This window comes from Thalassophryne amazonica, chromosome 20, assembly GCF_902500255.1.
Source record: "Thalassophryne amazonica chromosome 20, fThaAma1.1, whole genome shotgun sequence".
Taxonomy (NCBI): domain Eukaryota; kingdom Metazoa; phylum Chordata; class Actinopteri; order Batrachoidiformes; family Batrachoididae; genus Thalassophryne; species Thalassophryne amazonica.
Window position 1 is genome coordinate 1,206,674 of NC_047122.1, and position 21,195 is coordinate 1,227,868.

General features: G+C 43.7%; 1 protein-coding gene across 1 annotated transcript in view; it reads left to right on the forward strand.

Moving 5' to 3' along the window:
- The first annotated feature begins 6,978 nt into the window (after positions 1 to 6,978).
- Positions 6,979 to 21,195, forward strand: part of LOC117501569 (retinoic acid receptor beta-like) — a 956,089-nt gene continuing 941,872 nt past the window's right edge. The window contains exon 1 of the mRNA XM_034160474.1: positions 6,979 to 7,328. Coding sequence (XP_034016365.1) covers positions 7,139 to 7,328 — 190 coding nt within the window. The 5' untranslated portion in view covers positions 6,979 to 7,138. The remainder of the gene's footprint in view (positions 7,329 to 21,195) is intronic.

Consider the following 21,195-nt stretch of genomic DNA (forward strand, 5'->3'; position numbering starts at 1 on the left):
AGCTGAAGGCTCTGCCTCCCATTCTACTCTTACAAACCCTAGGAACTACAAGTAAGCCCGCAGTCTGAGAGCGAAGCGCTCTAATGGGGTAATATGGTACTACGAGGTCCCTAAGATAAGATGGGACCTGATTATTCAAAACCTTATAAGTAAGAAGAAGAATTTTAAATTCTATTCTAGAATTAACAGGAAGCCAATGAAGAGAGGCCAATATGGGTGAGATATGCTCTCTCCTTCTAGTCCCCGTCAGTACTCTAGCTGCAGCATTCTGAACCAACTGAAGGCTTTTTAGGGAACTTTTAGGACAACCTGATAATAATGAATTACAATAGTCCAGCCTAGAGGAAATAAATGCATGAATTAGTTTTTCAGCATCACTCTGAGACAAGACCTTTCTAATTTTAGAGATATTGCGTAAATGCAAAAAAGCAGTCCTACATATTTGTTTAATATGCGCTTTGAATGACATATCCTGATCAAAAATGACTCCAAGATTTCTCACAGTATTACTAGAGATCAGGGAAATGCCATCCAGAGTAAGGATCTGGTTAGACACCATGCTTCTAAGATTTGTGGGGCCAAGTACAATAACTTCAGTTTTATCTGAGTTTAAAAGCAGGAAATTAGAGGTCATCCATGTCTTTATGTCTGTAAGACAATCCTGCAGTTTAGCTAATTGGTGTGTGTCCTCTGGCTTCATGGATAGATAAAGCTGGGTATCATCTGCGTAACAATGAAAATTTAAGCAATAGCGTCTAATAATACTGCCTAAGGGAAGCATGTATAAAGTGAATAAAATTGGTCCTAGCACAGAACCTTGTGGAACTCCATAATTAACTTTAGTCTGTGAAGAAGATTCCCCATTTACATGAACAAACTGTAATCTATTAGACAAATATGATTCAAACCATCGCAGCGCAGTGCCTTTAATACCTATGGCATGCTCTAATCTCTGTAATAAAATTTTATGGTCAACAGTATCAAAAGCAGCACTGAGGTCTAACAGAACAAGCACAGAGATGAGTCCACTGTCTGAGGCCATAAGAAGATCATTTGTAACCTTCACTAATGCTGTTTCTGTACTATGATGAATTCTAAAACCTGACTGAAACTCTTCAAATAGACCATTCCTCTGCAGGTGATCAGTTAGCTGTTTAACAACTACCCTTTCAAGAATCTTTGAGAGAAAAGGAAGGTTGGAGATTGGCCTATAATTAGCTAAGATAGCTGGGTCAAGTGATGGCTTTTTAAGTAATGGTTTAATTACTGCCACCTTAAAAGCCTGTGGTACATAGCCAACTAACAAAGATAGATTGATCATATTTAAGATCGAAGCATTAAATAATGGTAGGGCTTCCTTGAGCAGCCTGGTAGGAATGGGGTCCAATAAACATGCCGATGGTTTGGACGAAGCAACCAATGAAAATAACTCAGACAGAACAACCGGAGAGAAAGAGTCTAACCAAATACCGGCATCACTGAAAGCAGCCAAAGATAATGATACATCTTTGGGATGGTTATGAGTAATTACCTTTTATTATTATGAGTGTTACATACGCCAGGCAGTTCAAAATCTGCATGCAGACTGCTTATTCGTTTCCATTGACAGTCTACATGCTTAGATTACAAGCCTCAAAGAATTTCACTTCAATCCTCAAAGAATTTCATCATTTTCACCATTTCTAAGTGACATATCCTTCAAATTTGTTGACAAACTCAACAAATGAGGTTTACAGTATAAATCACCAAAGTTATAGTAAATAATTCCACGTATGTTTGGCAGAATTAGCCTTTTTTGTAGCAGATTTAACACCAAACTGTTCAGAATGTTGGCATCCATTATGGGAAAAGACCTCATTGTTATGACATAAACGCAAGGCTGTGGTCACCTGGTTTTGTTTACATTCTGTTGCCAAAGGGAATTCTCCAAAAAACATGTGGATCTGACAGACAATAACAACAAAGCAGATGCCATTTTCACTTTTGGGCTTCAAAAGAAGAAAAAGAAAAGAGGAACAACACAGGAAACTGATTACAAGGGAGAGGGGTTAACGTCAAGGGTCACATATCTAATATATTATCCTAAAGTATATCTTTGATTCTCTGTCCTGAACAGACCTTTTCCTGTTGCATGCATGGCATGGTACTTCACTTCAGCAATAAACAACCAAACATGAACAAAGGCTTTTGAGAACATTAGCCAATGACCTGGTATATTCACTACTAATTAGACTGGATCGGTTGGGACTGATCCAATCCAATACTGGGACTGGCTTCCAGAACCAATGTAATTCAGGTATGGGAAAATGTGAAACCTCTCAACTGCTGCTGCTTGCTCTCTGCTGTGTTTACTGCTGACCGTGAGGAGGCAAGGTGGGAGGGGGAGGTTTCTGAGCTGAAGCCGAGCTGTTTCTTCTGTGCACTGCAGCCGAGGGTTTTAAACCACAGGTACTGGCAAATTTCAGCCCGGCTCTCGGGTTGAAATTATCTTTGCCGCTGAGGATGGATTTTTTAAAAAAAAAAGAACTAGAAATGTGTGCTGAAAAAAAAATCAGCCACTTCATCGTCCCAAGGCTGTGAAACGCTATGAAATAGCAGCTCAGAATGCTATGAACTCTGCTTAGTTCCACACAAGAGCGGAGCTAAGGAGAGTTTGTTGGGAAAAGGCCTCCAGTCCTTCAGTATTAACTGAGAGTTCTTTGTATGAGCCTGGCTGATGATACATTTAGAAATTTGTGGTTTAATTGACAGTTGTAAGGCTTCGTGTTTCCAAAAAGTTCCAAGTTTGCTCTTAGCAGGAAAGTGGTGAGCGAGGGAGAGGGAGTGTGAGTGTAAGACAGAGAGAGCAAAAGACAGAGAGAACAAGAGAGGAAGAGAAAGAGGGAGAAAGGGAGCACGAGAGAGAGGGAGCGTGCGTGAGAGACAGAGATAGAGATCAAGAGACAGAGAGAGCGGGGGAGAGGGAGAGAAAAAGAGGGAGAAAGTAAGCACAAGAGAGAGGGAGAGAACTTTTTTCTCCAACACTTACTTTGACAATGTAAACAAACATATGTTTCAGTTAAAATTGAATTGAGAGGGAGACAGAGAGAGAGGGACAGATGGAGAGAGAGGGCTTATTTTTTAATTTTTATTGCAACACTTATTTTGACAGTTTACAGTAAATTTATGTTTCCCATGTCAGTAAAGCTCCACTGAAATTGAGAAGGAGAGAGAGACTGAGAGAGAGAGATGGACAGAGAGATGGACAGAGAGAGCACTGTCTTTTCTCTTTTAAGTCTATAAATAAAAGTACTTATTTTTTTTCACCAAAACATCCAGTCTAGACTTGCATCTTAGATGTACCTTCTGGCAAATTGCAGTTGAACTTTCAGGTCTCCTTTTTTAGAAAATCCTCCTCTAAATACTTAATCCTGAAGCTGTATAACTGGGGATACAAAATATCCTCATAAAATCAACAATAATGACAGTAACAATACTAAAAGCAAACAGATCTCTGGTATCAAAATAGTATCAGTATCGGCAGATATCCAAATTCAGGTATTGCGAACAGATCGTACTTGCAAAAAATGTTGATTGGAGCATCCCTATCCCCTTATTCATCATTTTCAAATGATGTAGCTTTTTAAGTTGTACAGAATACTCTCCCAAACTTTCAATTCTCCACTGATATAACTATACTACACTCTTCCCTGTCTATTTTTTACTGATTCCATTTTAATTTCATTGGCTGTTTGTTGATGATCAGTGAAGTCCTATTATTAGGTCACAATTTTAACTTCCTTTAACCGTCAACTGACCAAGATATTTTAGTGACTAACATGTTAGGAAAATTATAACATCAAATGTAGAAGAACCAGTGAGTATCAGATATGCCAAGACTTTAACACAAACCTCAATGAACCCATCAGTCACCCTTTGTGGCAATCACGAGCTATTTTCATCTCACTCTGGTTGGCCATGTTTCCCTGAAAAAGAGTAAAATATGATTAGCGTTGGCAGATTACAATACTATCTGAAGGTATAATGTCAAAAATCTCATTGATTGTCCTGGGGGGGGGGTCATAAGTGACCCTGCACAAGTTTGGATTATACATGGCACACGGATCGGCCGATCCTTCTGATTAAAATTAGAAAAATGGTGCACAGAAATATATGCCTTGGGTCAAAAATGACCCCATTCAGTTGCTTGAGGGTTAAAGAGTGTTCCAGTATAAAAATATGTCAATTTTTTACACACTGCATCCCAGAATAATAATAAAAATTATTTTCTACCAATTCTAAAACCTTCCTCATTTTTTATATATTCTGTAATCAGTGCATTACATGTGCTTTAAAAGAAACATTCATTCATTTTCTACACAATCCATTCATCCATCCATCCATCCATCCATCCATCCATCCATCCATCCATCCATCCATCCATCCATCCATCCATCCATCCATCCATCCATCCATCCATCCATCCATCCATTTCCTATCCTGCTTACTCCAATTAAGAGTCATGGGGGATTACTGGAGCTTATCCCAGCAGTCAAAGGGTGACAGACAGGGTTCACCCTGGACAGGACACCAGTCTGTCACACACAGACAAACAAACTGACAGGCGGGATGCTCAGAAATGGTAGGACACAAATGCACGGCTCTAGCAGACAGCTCTGATTCTTAGTAATCTTTACTGAAGGAGAAAGTGGCCGGTACACGAGCAGGCAGTCCAACAAAAGCAGCAGTACAGAAATCATCAAGCAAAGTGGCGTGGTCAAAGCAACAGGCAGGAGGTCAGGTACACACTATGAGGCAGGCAGGAACAAGAACGCAGGTACAGAGCTGGAATGCAGGCACAAGGCACGACAAACTGGTGGAGAACAAAACCACCCAGTGAGCTTATAAAACCCCAGGTGGCAATCAGCAAATCGGGAACAGGTGCACCAGGAAAGCACCAGAAGCAGGGCGTGGCCAGAGAGATGGAGAGAAACACCCATCACCAATAACCAAGAGAGAGACAAGAGAAACAGAGACAGACAGACCCAAGCAGAAAAATTCCAACAAGAGAATAAACAAACCAAAACCCTGATAACACAAAAGCAACAAAACCCAAGTCCTGACACAAACACATTCACACCTACGGACAATTTAAAGTTTCCAATTCACTAAACCTGCATGTCTTTGGAGGCAGATTACATGGGGGGGTGAAGCAAGAGACAGAGAGAGAGAGAAAGAGGGAAGAGAGAAAGAGGGAGAGAGGAGGGAGAGGGGAGAGAGAAAGAGGGAGAGAGGAGAGAGAGGGGAGAGAGAAAGAGGGAGAGAGAAGGAGGGAGAGACAGAGGGAGAGAGACAAAGGGAGAGAAAGACGAGAGAGAGAGAGAGAGAGAGAGAGAGAGGAAGGGAGGGAGAGAGAGAGAGAGGAAGGGAGGGAGAGACAGAGGGAGAGAGACAAAGGGAGAGAAAGAGGAGAGAGAGAGAGAGAGAGGAAGGGAGGGAGAGAGAGAGAGAGAGAGAGGAAGGGAGGGAGAGACAGAGGGAGAGAGACAAAGGGAGAGAAAGAGGAAAGAGAGAGAGAGAGAGAGGAAGGGAGGGAGAGACAGAGGGAAAGAGACAAAGGGAGAGAAAGAGGAGAGAGAGAGAGAGAGAGAGGGAGGGAGGGGGGTGACAAACAGAGAGAAAGGGAGCACTGCAGATAAAAAAGATTAAAAATGACTCCCAGACTTGTGTTCCTCAATAAAAACAACAACAACAACAACAAAAACACATAAAATGCACAAGTCTAGAAGTCCTCTTGTCTGCTGTAACTGCAGCCACAATGGCAGCAGCTTAGACACTTCCAGAAGCGGTTGTTCCTCACCGATCATCTCTCCTGTTTGTGTGTGCCCCCCCAGTTTTCTCATGTTAGGAGTCACAGCGAGTACATTCAGACAGTCACAGGACACCAGAGACGACACACTTCTTGTCTCTGCAACTTTGAAAACCCAAAATCCAGGTGTGATACTGGCGACGCCCTGCGAGTGAGCGACTCCCAGCGAACATCACGTGAAATCAAGCGATTTCCCTCAAAATTGCCATTCTGCAGCTAGAGTACTAACGGGGACTAGAAGGAGAGAGCATATCTCACCCATATTGGCCTCTCTTCATTGGCTTCCTGTTAATTCTAGAATAGAATTTAAAATTCTTCTTCTTACTTATAAGGTTTTGAATAATCAGGTCCCATCTTATCTTAGGGACCTCATAGTACCATATCACCCCAATAGAGCGCTTCGCTCTCAGACTGCAGGCTTACTTGTAGTTCCTAGGGTTTGTAAGAGTAGAATGGGAGGCAGAGCCTTCAGCTTTCAGGCTCCTCTCCTGTGGAACCAGCTCCCAATTCAGATCAGGGAGACAGACACCCTCTCTACTTTTAAGATTAGGCTTAAAACTTTCCTTTTTGCTAAAGCTTATAGTTAGGGCTGGATCAGGTGACCCTGAACCATCCCTTAGTTATGCTGCTATAGACGTAGACTGCTGGGGGGTTCCCATGATGCACTGTTTCTTTCTCTTTTTGCTCTGTATGCACCACTCTGCATTTAATCATTAGTGATCGATCTCTGCTCCCCTCCACAGCATGTCTTTTTCCTGGTTCTCTCCCTCAGCCCCAACCAGTCCCAGCAGAAGACTGCCTCTCCCTGAGCCTGGTTCTGCTGGAGGTTTCTTCCTGTTAAAAGGGAGCTTTTTCCTTCCCACTGTAGCCAAGTGCTTGCTCACAGGGGGTCGTTTTGACCGTTGGGGTTTTACATAATTATTGTATGGCCTTGCCTTACAATATAAAGCGCCTTGGGGCAACTGTTTGTTGTGATTTGGCGCTATATAAATAAAATTGATTGATTGATTGATTGATTGACTGTTGCAGCCCAGTGAGATCGGACCCAAAACAGCTGACAGTAATGTTCATGAGGCAGTGGAGGAGCTTCAGACAGCTGACTCATGTCTCGTTGTTCTTACAGGGGACGACCGTCTGAGCACACGTGGCACCGCCCCCCTCCACCATGCAGCTGTGGAGTGCTGAGGACAAAGTCAACCTGCTCCAGTCACACTAAGCACCGCACGGGCCCCCCGATGGCCCCCCGGCCTCAGTGCGCTTCAGCTCGCTCAGCGTTCACCCATTGGGGCCATGAAGACAGCCAGCTGTGCTCAGCCGCCCAGCACTTCTGCACTGGACCAGATGAGGCGCTACACACCTGGGATGTATCCTTTCCTTTTCCCATCTGTCCTCAGCTCCCTGCCACAGCTGCCCCCACCATCGCCACAGGGGGTAGAAATCCAGCAGCCATCCAGCAGCGACAGCACACCTTCACCAGTCGGTGAGTACTGCTGCCACACACTAAATGCTCCTCACCTGACTGATGCCAAACTTGGAGTCAGATTTGTTGTCAGTGGGGTAGACGGTGTGGTGACGGTGTCTCAGGTGGAATGCTGCGGTTCAGTGACGCTATGAGTCTTAAGTGTCCTTGATAAACACATTCAGTGGTGGTTTGGTGTGAAAATCCTCCAGTTTTCTTTGTACTTCTTCAGCTGATTCACATTGAATACAACACTTGAAATAAAGTGACTTCAAATAAATATGTCAGAATAACACGGTGAAGACATCTGTCATCAGAGCTCATCTGTGCTAGAAAACATCACCAGCTGTCAAACTCTGCAGGTGACCACAGCAGTAGGTCCAGGTGTGTTTTTTGGAATAACCTGGTGCTGTTTAATTCTAAGTACCACTGTGAGTCGCAGCATGGTGCACGCTCACAGTCCACTGCAACTCTGGCTTCTACCTTTGGCAGGATGCAGGTTTCACTCACTGACACTTTCTTACAGGAGGAGATGAAAAGTCCTGAAAACGTTCTCTAAAGTTAAATTTTAAAGGTGCAGTCCTCCTTGATTTTCCACAAATTGTATTTATTCACAAGTAAAACACTGCACAACAACAAACTGTCAAACACGCAAGATAAAGAAGATGCAGCTAAGCCTGCAGTTACTCAAAGAGTCCAATGGTCCAATTAACCAAACAATCTAGCAGTAAAGAACATGCCCCTGTGGAGTGGAACACAACTGAGATTATTAGTCAGTTGACAGTCGGTTCTGATTCTTAGAACATCCCCGAACACCTGCCAAGTCCACCACGTCCTCCTGGGCCTCTACAGTCTCCAGGGCAGGTACCCCAGAGGCAGAGGGTGCTCCATGGAATCCACCCTGCACGGTCCAATTTATCTCCGTCACTCTGATCACAGTAGATCTCCTGGGCCGCCTTTGGCAGTTGTCGGTAGAACGTAGTTACTGTAAAGCATGTATTTATTTCTGTTGTTTATCACAGAATTACAGCTAATTTTATTGCTGGTCAAGTATTTGTTTTGAGGGGATTCCATAGCAAAAATACAGTTCTACAGCTTTAGAACTATAGAGTGAGATCCTGCAGATGACATGAAGGGGGAAATGCATGCACAAGGTTCAAAGTTTCTACTGCATTTGATATGTGCATATGGAAAGTCTACTAAAAATAAGTAATTAAGTCCCTTTGGCTGCTCCCTTGTTTTCATTTGGGGTCACCACAGCAGAGCCAAGGTGTCGTGGTGTGTTTTCTGTGCGCTATGTTGGTTTTCTCGGTGTCCATCCCTGTCTGTGTCTGTGGTCAGTCCTTTGTCTGTGTCCTTGTCATTTGGTTCTGCCTGTGCCCTTCTTTAGTTGCCAGTTAGTTCTCATTGGTTCTTCCCTGCTGTTTGGTTGTAGGTACTTTGAATTTTTTAGCATCTCCAGTTAGTAGCAGTGTGTAGTTTTTGTGTGTTGTTCTTGTTGCCCTTCTAGCTGGATGTTGTTGTGTGTTTATTTTGGACTTTGCACTCAAGTGGTTTGTTGGATTGGACTGGATTGCTGTTTTTTTTAACATTAAATCACATTGTTTCTCACCTACCATCTGCTTACTGCCTGCGTCTCTGGGTTCATTCTCACTCACTCATCTTCAACCGCTTACTCCAATTAAGGGTCACCGGGGGGTGGAGCCTATTCTAGCGGTCACAGAGCATGTGGGTTCATTCTGACATTTCTAAACAAAACACAGGGTGGACCTGCATGTTGATTTTGCACCAGGTTACACTGGATGCTCTTCCTGAACCAGGAACATCCTGCACTGAAACCAAGAACACGAACCACTTGGCCACCACCCCTGATGTGGAAGGTCGAATAAAGTGATGATAAAACTTCTACAATCTCATTTCTGCAAATTAAGTAAAAACACTGGAAATGAAGTTAGTGTTGACAACTGGCACAGCAGACCTCTGTGGGTGGGGTCTTACGTGTCCAGCAGATATCCAGCAAAATCTTTGTGTGAAATTTCATCAGATTTCATCTGGAGTTCTTTCCAGCAGGATTTCTGGTGTGTGTCCATCACTTCAATCGTGTTTCAATTTTGTTGCAAATTTTGGCATTTTAATTCAAATTTACATCATATCTTCAGCTCCATGATGCTGATGCTCGCAAGGATTGCAGTTTGAAGATTGGACCCCAAAGGTTTTGTGACAAAGTGAATTTTCCTCATATTAATATGAGTGAATCGCAGCGGTGCGAAGGTCACTCTTGGTATGGGGCGTCCTAAACCGGAAGTGCCAATTTTCAAATCCACAGGAAAACAGGAAATGTTCAAATGTCAAACACTTCCTGGATTGACAGACGAGATCCCATGGAATCTCGTGGGAACTCAGTGGCAAGCTCACACTCAAACAGGAAGTCACAGTGAAACAGGAAATGTTCAAAAGTCAAACAATTCCTGGCATGGGTGGAGCTAGAGAGGAGGCCAGGGTTTCACTGGACTCCCCTGAAATCTGATTGGACACAGATGATTGACATGTCACAGCACCACACATCTGGTTGAAAGAGCTGCATTTTGAAATCAGTGAGTTCACATTGGCTGCTAGGTTCCTCCTGTCCAGTAGTTGGTGCTGTGTACCACAAAAAGTTCTAATCCACCTTAGAAGAAGAATATAAATGTTTGCTCCAGATTTGAACTGAACACGTTGTTTGAACTATAGAATTCTAATCACACCAAACTTACATTGGTGAGTAAACGACTGTATTTTATGACAGAAATGAGGTCCAGGTTGTTAAAAGCAGCATTTATCCTTTAATTTGAGTGGGTTATTGTTGTTGGCTTGTTAGTGCAGCAGATAACTGAAACAATCCTTCAAACAATGCTTGATGCTCACTGATTAATATCACTTTGAGCAGATGGAATCAGTTAATTAGTGAAATCACCTGGTGGAGTCAGTGGCTGCAAAGAAAACCTGCATCCTCTTGGACCTTTCTGGAACAAGTTGCCCACCCCTGATTTTGACCCCTGTGTTTTCTTCAATTGACCCCTACCTGGCTGCCGATTGAAAATTCAAGTGACCAATCAGTTTTCTTTATTTTTTAAGAGTTCATGTCTATGGATTATTTGTGCCAAATGTGATATTTGTATCACCATTTGCAGGATTCCACTCTAAATATTCTCTTATCTGCTGCACTATATACGAGGTCTGTGAGAAAACTATCCAGCCTTTTTATTTTATGCAAAAAATGTATGGATTTGATTCATATGTTTTTACGTCAGCCAAGGTTGAACCTTCGTGCGCATACGTGAGTTTTCATGCCTGTCGGTTGCGTCATTCGCCTGTGGACAGGCTTTGAGTGAGCACTGGTCCACCCCTCTCATCGTTTTTTCATTGCGAGGGAATGGCGGAATGATTTGGGCTTTGTTCCATCAGAATTTTTTCAAAAACTGTTAGAGACAGGCAGCTGGAAACCATTCGGAAAATTCAGATGGAGCGAGACAAAGAATACCTCCGTTTTGGAGTGTCAGAGGACAAGTTGGGACATGCCCAGCTCTCCACAATTTCTCTTATACTCACTCGACTGGTAAGCCACTGAAAGCCGAGATAGGCATGTCCCAACTTGTCCTCTAACACTCCAAAACGGAGGTGTTCTTTGTCTTGCTCCATCAGTGGCTCCGTCATGATGCGCAAAGCCTCCGCGCGGCTTTCCATGACAAAATCTCTTGCTAAAAGTGAAATCTGCTGGAAAATGGCTGATGTCCAGCTCTTGTGATAACCAGAGAAATTGCACACGACAGTCTCGGATCCACACAGCCATCCATTTAGAAATGATCTGGTGGTTTCTGCCTGTCGATCGCGGCTTGGAGTGCGGTGCGCCGTGTGCCATTGTGGGCCGTCCTTAAAGCGGTAGTAACACTCCTTAATCTCTGTGAAGCCCATAAAATTTTCACCGAAAGCCATCTGAATTTTCTGAATGGTTTCCAGCTGCCTGTCTCTAACAGTTTCTGAAAAAATTCTGATGGAAAAAAAGCCCAAATCATTCTGTCATTTCCTCGCAATGAAAAAACGACGAGAGGGGTGGAGCAGTGCTCACTCAAAGCCTGCCCACAGGCGAATGACGCAACTGATAGGCGTGAAAAAACTCACGCATGCGCATGAAGGTTCAAGCTTGGCTGACGTAAAAACATATGAATCAAATCCATATATTTTTTGCATAAAATAAAAAGGTTGGATACTTTTCTAACAGATGTCGTATGAGATGTAAGATGCTGCTCCTCAGTGTTGCTCAGTTTCCCTCAAAAGTATTGGAACACTTGGTATTTCACACATTTTAATTTGTTTATTCTGTTTCAAATACTTTTTTTTTGTAAAATTATCTCCCTCAACTCAAACTGAAAGCAAATCTCTCCAACTTGATATAAATGAATTAAAAATACAAAATCCATTTTCCTGATGAAGTGGTGAAGAGGAGGATTTTCTTAAAAAAGAAGAAAGTTCAGCTACAATTTGACAGAAAGTACATTTGAGATGAAAGACTAGATTTGATGTTTTGGTGAAAGAAACTTTTGTATTTCTTCATAATTGATGTAAATAAAGTCCAAGACATATTCAGTGACTTGGAAATGTTCATGTTTCCATCCCCTGACTTGTCTGAAGAAAACTGGCAATAAAACTGATTTTTTTTTTTTTACAGGTTTTATCAAGTTTTAGAGATTTGCTTTCAGTTTGAGTTTGAAGAAGATCATTTCAGAAATTTTATTTCTTTATTTTTTGTATTTTTTGTATTTAAAATGGCATAAACAAATTAAATGTGTGAAATTCCAAGTGTTCCAATCCTTTTGGAGGGCACAGTATCCTAACCTTATGATGAGTGTAAAATGAGTGTGATATTATTACTGTTTGGTTTAAGAATGTTTCATTTTCACTGTTGCTGCACTTTGTGTCAAATCATAGTCATATCGTATATCAGATTGATATGAAAATTCAGTAAGGTATATCTTCTATTATACATTCCAAATCTAAGGTGGAACTCTACTAGTGTTTACTAAGGTTCACCTAAATATCTTTAAAAAAAAAAAAGAGTAGGACCACTTAGGTGCCTGGTCTTGAGAACCAGGGATGGTAGGTTGAAAAGCTTTTTTATCCCAGGGGAACTCTCCCTACACACCTAAGAGGCTCAAGAATATGGACAACATGTATATAAGAGACAATTACATGATAATTTATATGACAATATTGAGATATGATAATTTGTCCATATTGTACAGCCCTACTGTCAACTAACTGAAAACTCTGAATATTAATTTACATCTACATAAAAAAAAAAATGCTTAAAGTGGCAGGAGGTTGAGGGCTGTAATGGGGGGGGGGGGTCAGCTGGAAAGCAACAAAGAAAAATGCTTAAAAAGGTGGGGAGTAGAGGGGGCAGAGCCCCCCCCCCCCCCGGAAGCTGAAGGGTTTTAGTCATGCTAATGCTCCCAAGAACAATTTTTACTGAAAAAGTCTGAAGGACCTACAGGACATGGCTAGATGGTGAGGAGCTTTTCCAGGCATGTGAGAGGCAAATAAAGAAAAATGCTTAAAAAGGCGGGGGGGGGGGAGTCTGGGTGGGTGCAGCCCCCCCCAGCAGCTAAATGGTTTTTGCCATGTTAATGGTCCCTTGAAGCATTTACTCAAAATAAAGTCTGAAGGACCTAAATGACATGGTGAGATGCTGTGGAGCTTCACTCTCGTACATAATAGTATAAGATTATGAATCTGTTATTAGAAAACTAAGGAACAAAATTAAAGTGCTGCTGGAGAAAATCACTTTCATTAGTTAATTGGTAAAAAAGAAAATGTCTATTGTTCTATTAAAGGTCCTTTAAAATGTTTTACTGGTGACATTCTGAAAAATTTTGGAAAATAATGGAATATTGTGGGAATGATCTGGAACAGTAATTTGGAGATTATGATTTACGTTCATTTTGAGCTCAACTTTATAGATGGGAGGTTTTATTAAAATAAACTCAGCAGCAGCTGTCTGTTGTCCTTTAACTCGTAAATCTACAGCGTATTAACAGAAGAGTCTTTGTTATTCCCATTTCTGTGTATTTGTGCTGGAATAATTTGAAGTGAACTTTGGTGTCAGGTGTGTCTGAGCTGGTTATTTAGAGCACGATGATGATTCGCTCAGCCTCCGTTTGCATTTGAATGGGACCCAGCTGTAAAGTGGAAAAAACAAAAAAACAGAAACTGGGCTTCATTGTTGACAGATGAAGGTAATCAGACAGAGCACAAATGTCCCAGATGACACTGAGTAATGGAGATAACTGCGTGAGTTCTGGATTATCTTCTCAATAAGTGTTTCCCTCTGCAGTCGTAACATATAACTTTTTGTCTTCGTGCTGCTCAGAGCTGGAGTCTGCTGATTCCAACCTCGAACTCCGTGTATTTACTCAGCCTCCCCCAAACTGAAAATAAAATAATAAACCTGGCATGAAAGCCAGCGGGCACCTTCACCCAGGGGAGATCCTGAGCAGCCTGTGAGAACACAACGTGCTGAAGTGTAAATATGCCCAGCTCAGAAAACGCTGCACTTTTTTCTCCTTCTTGTGTTGAACAGAATTACATTTTCAAAGAGTAAAAGTTTACTTACTCAAACATCAGACTAAATTAATTTGAAAATCAAGCTGTAGGCAGTGGCGGCTGGTGGTGATGCTGTGTGGGTGGGCTCACAAACACATAGCCATGCTGGTGTTCTGTTTGATGACTGTTTTCTGTCAAAGTCAAAATCAGTAATCAGTTATTCTGCTTTTCTTTAACAAAATGGACAAAAACCAAAGAATTCTGTGTGGGGATAGTTCTCAATGCGATGAGCACCATTTCCTGAGTGAAACCGAAGCAGACAAACTTGTTACACGAGTCGTGATTAGTCAAAAAACCGAGAGTAAAAATGCAACTTTGTGGTCGACATACGCGGTAAAGCCGAACACATTTCGGTGGACCGCTTCGAGACAGTCCACCTGGATTGGGACAGACCTACGGGACTTGTACGTTCTCCTCCACTGTGTGCTTCACACCACAATGCCTCCGACGCCCACCCCGTTTATGGTGAATTTTGGAGAGCCACATGTGGCGGGCATTAAACTGGTGTGTGTGTGTGTGTGTGTGCTGAACACATCAGTGTGTGTCTCCTTCAGAGTTACGCAGCCTCTTTAATGTTTTCATGTCTGAAGTGCTGTTTTTGATGAGCAGAGTTTTGAAGTCAGTGAGTTTTTGAACCTGTGAGTCAAAAAAACGACACGCCACCACGTTGTCAATGTGGGAAATTGTCTCGTATTGTCACATCCATCACAGTTTCTACAGAACACTGTTATCTGGATGGAACATATTCAAATGATAAAGACCGTTAACATTTTAGTCATATTTTGATGTAGAGAATGATCATTGATCTGAAGCTTTTATTATTTCATATAAAATGACTTAACCAGATTATTTATTTATTATAGTATGATATATTGGGTTATATTGGTCCCATAAAAACTGTTAAGTATCACTGTATACAATTTTTCTTACAGTTAAAGATACACTTTTTAATAATAATAATAATAATAATAATAAAAAACACTTTCTGGGGTTATATCTTGTTCAGATATAACTGAGAACACTGATTTTTCTAAGTAAGAATTGAATGCACCACAACGCACCATTTAAAATAACATTTCTGGAGGGCATGCCCCCAAACCACCTAGAGGACTTTGGGCCTTCGGTGCTCATGTTGTGCTGCTTCATCGCACAATCCATCCAACGCCAAAAAAGTTTCAGACAAAAAAACTTTTCTCACCAGCACCCATGAATACAGCATTTGCAGTATCACTACTTTGAGCTCTTCTTCATATGTTTGTTGATTGTTGGGCTCCGCAGATAAAATCCAATTTGCAGTTATGCTTATTTCAACAAATATAAATCAATGTCTTTACCAAACAGCAGCACATGTTGCTGAATGACACTGACAAAAGAAACCTCTGTTCCTGTGTGATGCTTTACCTACCAGGCAGCACACAGGAACAACACAAGGTAGATCCTAACAGAGTTCAGTGACATAGTTCACATGCAGCAACAGCATCATCACATCTGATATACTAAATCACAGCAACAGTACCTTCACACAGCAAGTACTCAACAACAAGACAGGGAAGTATTCAGAATGATCTAATGCCAAAAACTCACTCACTCACACACTCACTCACTCACTCACTCAGGTTGAGGTTTTGTGGATGCACTTCGGGATGCATAATGTGTTCCTGTCAGGATCCGGCCCTTTTGGGTCAGTTGTTATGGTTCTGGACCTTCATTCACCTCTGTGCTGTGAGCCTTCTTTGATGTTAGTCATGTTTGTCATGTAATCACGGTCATGCTTAGTTATGTTTTGTCTTGTTTCATTATTTTTGGTGTATCATTTGCCTCCCTCGTATATTGTTTTGCTGTGTTATTCATTGTTTGCTTTCTCTTATGTGTATGTATGTAGTTTCAGTTTAATTCTATTTATCACATTGTTCATATTATACTTTAGCCACAGGCTTTGGTTATCATTTACCTTCAAGTGTTTCTTATCTGATTATGTTCCATATGTTATTTTTGCATTTTCTGTTTATCATTTTGCTCTTCTCATTTGTGTTTTCAGTTCATATGTTCATGCTTAATTTGTTGCCGGTCATAGTTGTTCTGCATTCTGTCCTTGCTTTCTGATTTGTCTTTGTTCTCAGTTTTTGCCCTTCTTCTTTGACTGCCTCTGCACCAGCCCTTGTGTCTTTGTCTCTCACTATTACTCTTTTTGCTCTGTGTTTTCATTCACTTCCGCTCTTGCACCTGCTCACGTGTCTTTGTCTCTTTCATCACTCCACTCTGTTTTCCTGCCTGCACTATCTTGCCCCATGCATATCTTTGTTCACTAGTCACGTCCCCTTCCAGAACTTTCACTGACATCTGCATCTTGTTTCACTAATCACACCACCAGTTATTTAAGTCCTCACAGTCTCACAGCTCACTGCCAGATTGTCGACTTCGTGTCACTTTCCAGCCTCTGTCCCATGCCTAGTTTTGTCCTATTGTCCTTGTCGGTATTTTGGCTTTGCCTGTTTTTGACCTCGGGTTTGTCTTGCCTCTGATTGCCCTTACACGTATTTTTACCTGTGCCTGTTTTTTGACTATGCCTCAGTCTCTCGTCTGTCTGCTACCTCTGCCACACTGCTGGATCTCACGTGTACCGACCACCTGACTGTTGAACCAATTAAACCCCTTTTTTGAACTCTATCAGTCATGTGAGTTTGCAGTTGTTTCAATACAGTTTGTGCCATGCCTGATAGAACGATCTGGCCAAACATGGACACAGCGAGCTCACTTCTTGCTATCACAGCGGCAGATTTAGCCACCATTAAGGACATTTTTGCTGAACTTGACTTTTTCTTCAATTGTTTTCACTCTTGCTTCATGCCAAAGAGGAAGTTTGAGTATCTAGACCAAGCATGGGACCTTGTTGAAGCTAATTTTTGGCTTTATCAATGTTTTCCTCAATTAGAGAAGCTGGATGACTTGTTTGCTGCAGGGAGACTCGCAGCCTGGGTCAGGCAGCCTGAACGAGGCCTGCCAGCCAGCCTTCCTTCTCTGACAGCGACTCAGAGTGGGAGGACATCGATGATGACACGTCATCAGAGGCTGAAGCACAGGTACTCCAGGCCACAGCCACAGTGTTTTTCAAGATTCAGGACTTATATTTAGAATTTTTGGATCATCCTGATCAGGGGCATAGATATCAAGTTTTCGAGGCATTAGATTAAATACTGCAGGCACAGCCAGATATAGTGTCTTCCTACCTGGAATTTTTAAACATTAAATCACTGAAAAATCCTTATCTTTACCTTAAGATCCAGTGGACTTTTTGTTCAAATCTGATCTTCGTGAGTTCTGCTCAGCCCCGCCTCTTCACATCACCCTCTCTGACGCTGCAATAACACTTCCTGATTCAACCGAATCAGAACCTCAGCTGTTGCCAGCAGCCCCACAATTCACGCCCAGTTTGATGCCTACTCCAGCGTCACGTCACATGTCAATACAGATGCCAACTAAGCCACATCAGCCGGAAGGATGGACGCCTCGACTGGAATCTACACCGAAGTTCTCCGTGACTCGTCTGGCCCCGATGCAGGCACCAAGGAGGATGTGCACTCATCAGCTGCAGTCCTCGGCTCCCGCAGTCACCTCGGCTTTCAAGACTGAAGTGCAATCATTGCCCATCTTCTCAGGAGTGAATACGTCAGCTGTATCACTCACCAAGCCATTGGGAAGACCCATGCCATCTCCGCGCTCAGTGACACCTGCCGGGGCCACCACGACAAACCTGCCAGAAGACAAAGCGGAGCCATCCATGATGCTTGAGGAACCTGCAGTACAGTTCACCTGACTTGCTGCTACAGCCATGAATTCCGCTCTGCGCACGCTACACAGCGTGGAACAACTGGTCTCGCCTAAGCTGTCGGTCAATTCTTATGAAGGATCCGCTCAGATTGAACCCTCAGCAGGACCACTAATGAAACCCTCGACTCCTCGGCTCATCACTGAATCCACGCCCCAGGAATCACCTTTGTCCGAATCCACCCAGCAGCGCTTGACTGCAGGTGTGCCGCTGGAGAGATCCAGAATGCTCATAATTCCTGAAATATTAGCACCACCAGAGTCTCCTGAGCCACGAGAAGGACTTTTTGACATCATCTCGGCTGCGAGTAAGGAATCAGTCACAATGCATTCTCCTCTGACGTCATCACAAGTGTCCAACGAGGCACCTGCACCACGCATTGCCGAAAATGAAACACTCAAGTCTGCTTCATCGGCGTCTTCAGTGTCCACCAGCATAACTGTGCTGTTTCTGAAGGAGGACTCATACAACGCCGCTGGTAGGACAGTTTTTGTGCTTTTTTGCTTTGAAATGTGTCTTAATGTGATTCTCCACCCGTTGTGTCCACAGGAAAGCATCTTAGCCTCACCAGTCATTTCTTTTCTGGGTTCTGAGGACAATGTCTCTAGGGGATTAACAATGTTGTAGTGCTCTCAACACTGACGGCATAATTCACTTTCTTATAAGTGTTCTGTTATGTCCTATGTTGTGATTCATGTAATAGTAGCGGCCCCTTTAAGAGTTCGGGTGACGTGTTCTGTTTCCGGCTTTTCTGTTGGCGCGCGGTGTCATGTTTGTAGTCTGTTAATAAACGCGACTCAAGGAGTCTTAATGCGAGAAGTTTCAGCTCGTCTTTTCGCCAAAAGACAACTTCTACACTGGTGACCCCGATGTTTGTTTACTGGACGTATCCAGATCGCCATGACCGCCAACGCTGTGTCTCTCAAGCTCCCCGAATTCTGGGAATCTTCTGCTTCAGCCTGGTTCGCTCAGACTGAGGCACAGTTTGCCTTGCGTCAGATCACCGCTGAGGAAACTAAATACTACTATGTGGTATCTGCCCTCGGAAGTTCTATGGCATCGAGAGTGGTGAGCCTTCTTAAACGTCCTCCTCTGATGTGAAAGTATGAAACTCTGAAGGAATACTTACTTCAAACATTCCGACTGTCTGACACTGAGAGGGCCAATAGGCTTTTCTCTCTTCAAGGGCTCGGTGACAGCAAGCCCTCAGAGCTAATGGACCGAATGCTTGACCTGCTTGGCGACAACAAGCCAGATTTCCTTTTCCTCCACCTTTTCCTATGCCAACTGCCTGCTCATGTGAGAGCTGCTTTGGCCAACACTGCCAGCACTGATTGCAGAGCACTGGCTGCTGAGGCTGACAAGTGTTTCCTGGCGAGTCAGCAGCCCTGCGCAGCTGCCCTCCTCCCTGCTGGTGCTGTATCAGAGGTACCGGATTATCATATGCTCACAGCAGCAGCCCCGCATCGGCAGCAATCTTCAGCTGTGTGCTTCTACCATGCCAGGTTTGGCCCCAAGGCCAAACGATGCCGCTCTCCATGCGGCTTCAGTGGAGTGGGAAACGCCAAGGCCGGTGCTCACTAGTGGCCATGAGCATCGACCATGCCAGCAGGCTGCTCTTCATCCACGACTCCGTCTCCGGCCAACGCTTCCTCTGCGACACAGGGGCACGGCGGAGTCTACTGCCTGCTTCACAGGTGGACGTGGTAGCTGACACCCACGGCCCCCCCATGGAACCCACCAATGGTAGCCCCATCCGTACGTACAGCACAAGGCATTGTGAACTGTGTTTTGGGGGCCAACGCTTTGGCTGGGACTTTGTGACTGCCAAAGTAGCCGTTCCCCTCTTAGGGTCAGATTTTTTGTGTGCATATGGACTGTTGGTGGACGTTAAAAATCAGCGCTTGATCGACGCCGTCACTTTCTGTTCGTATGCATGCGCGCTCAGCGACTCTGATGCACTGCACCTCTCCAGCCTGCTCTCTGTCATGGACAGTTTCCAGCGTCTGCTCGCCGAGTTCCCAGCACTCATGCAGCCCACCTTCTCCTCTTCCACAGCCAAGCATGGTGTTGAGCATCACACTGACACCACTGGCCTGCCTGTATATGCCCGCGCTCGACGCCTCGAGCCGAACAAGCTTGCCGTGGCCAAGACAGAGTTCGAGTCCATGGAGCGCCTGGGGATTGTTCGTCGCTCCAACAATCCTTGGGCCTCCCCCCTACACCTCGTCCCCAAGCCGGGGGGGCTGGCGTCCTTGCGGGGACTACCGATGGCTCAACGACGCGACAACGCCTGACCGCTACCCAGTGCCGCACATTCCAGCGCTCCAGCCTGTTGGATAATGCCAGGCTGTTTGCTCCACTTCCTACTTCCTGTCCCCAGTAGTCTACAGTCTGCTGGCTATGTTTTCATTCGAGCAGATGGTCACCGCGGACCTCTACGTCCACCTTATGAGGGCCCTTTCCGTGTTGTGGAAACTGGGGACAAGCACTTTGTGGTAGACATTGGGGGCAAACCGGAGTGTATATCTGTGGACCGCCTTAAGCCAGCTCACCTAGATCTGGCCACACCAGTTGAGTTTTCACAACCCCCAAAACGAGGACGGCCTCTGACTAGGCCCCCTTTTCCTGTTCCTCCTGCCCCTCGACCATGCCACAGGGGAGCCCTGCAGACAGCCACTGAGGGGGCGGTTCCGCCTTCTCCCACACGGCAGAGCCGCACTGAATGTTTGATTCGCCCCCCACGCTGTTGATACTTTTTTTTTTTCTCAGGTGTCTTGTTAGAGTGAATTCTGGGGGGGCATGTGTAGTGCTCTCAACACTGACGGCATAATTCACTTTCTTATAAGTGTTCTGTTATGTGCTATGTTGTGATTCATGTAATAGTAGCGGTCCCTTTAAGAGTTCAGGTGACGTGTTCTGTTTCCGGCTTTTCTGTTGGCGCGCGGTGCCATGTTTGTAGTCTGTTAAAAACGTGCGGTGCCATGTTTGTAGTCTGTTAATAAACACGACTCAAGGAGTCTTAATGTGAGACGTTTCGGCTCGTCTTTTCACCAAAAGACAACTTCTACAATGTCTTATTTTATTTTGTTTTGCTGTTTTTCTTTATTTCTTTGGGACAGGCATCATTCACATTTTTATTTGAAACTGATCTGCTACTCACTTTTTGGTTGTGTTTACTTCTTACCCGGGGTCTTTCCAAGATCCCAAATTTGTGACTATGTTCAGGGTATGTTACTCAGGTTTTTTCATTTTATGCAAGTTCGGGTTAATCTTTTTTTTTCTCCCCAGTCATTCTTTTGTTGGTTTGCTCTTTTTTGGTGACCCTCTTCAACCTTTTCATTGGATGTTTAATTTTTGCCAGTCTGTTGTCACACAGTTCTGCTCCCCTGGTGGTAAGGTGCTGAAATTGTTGTGTTCTCT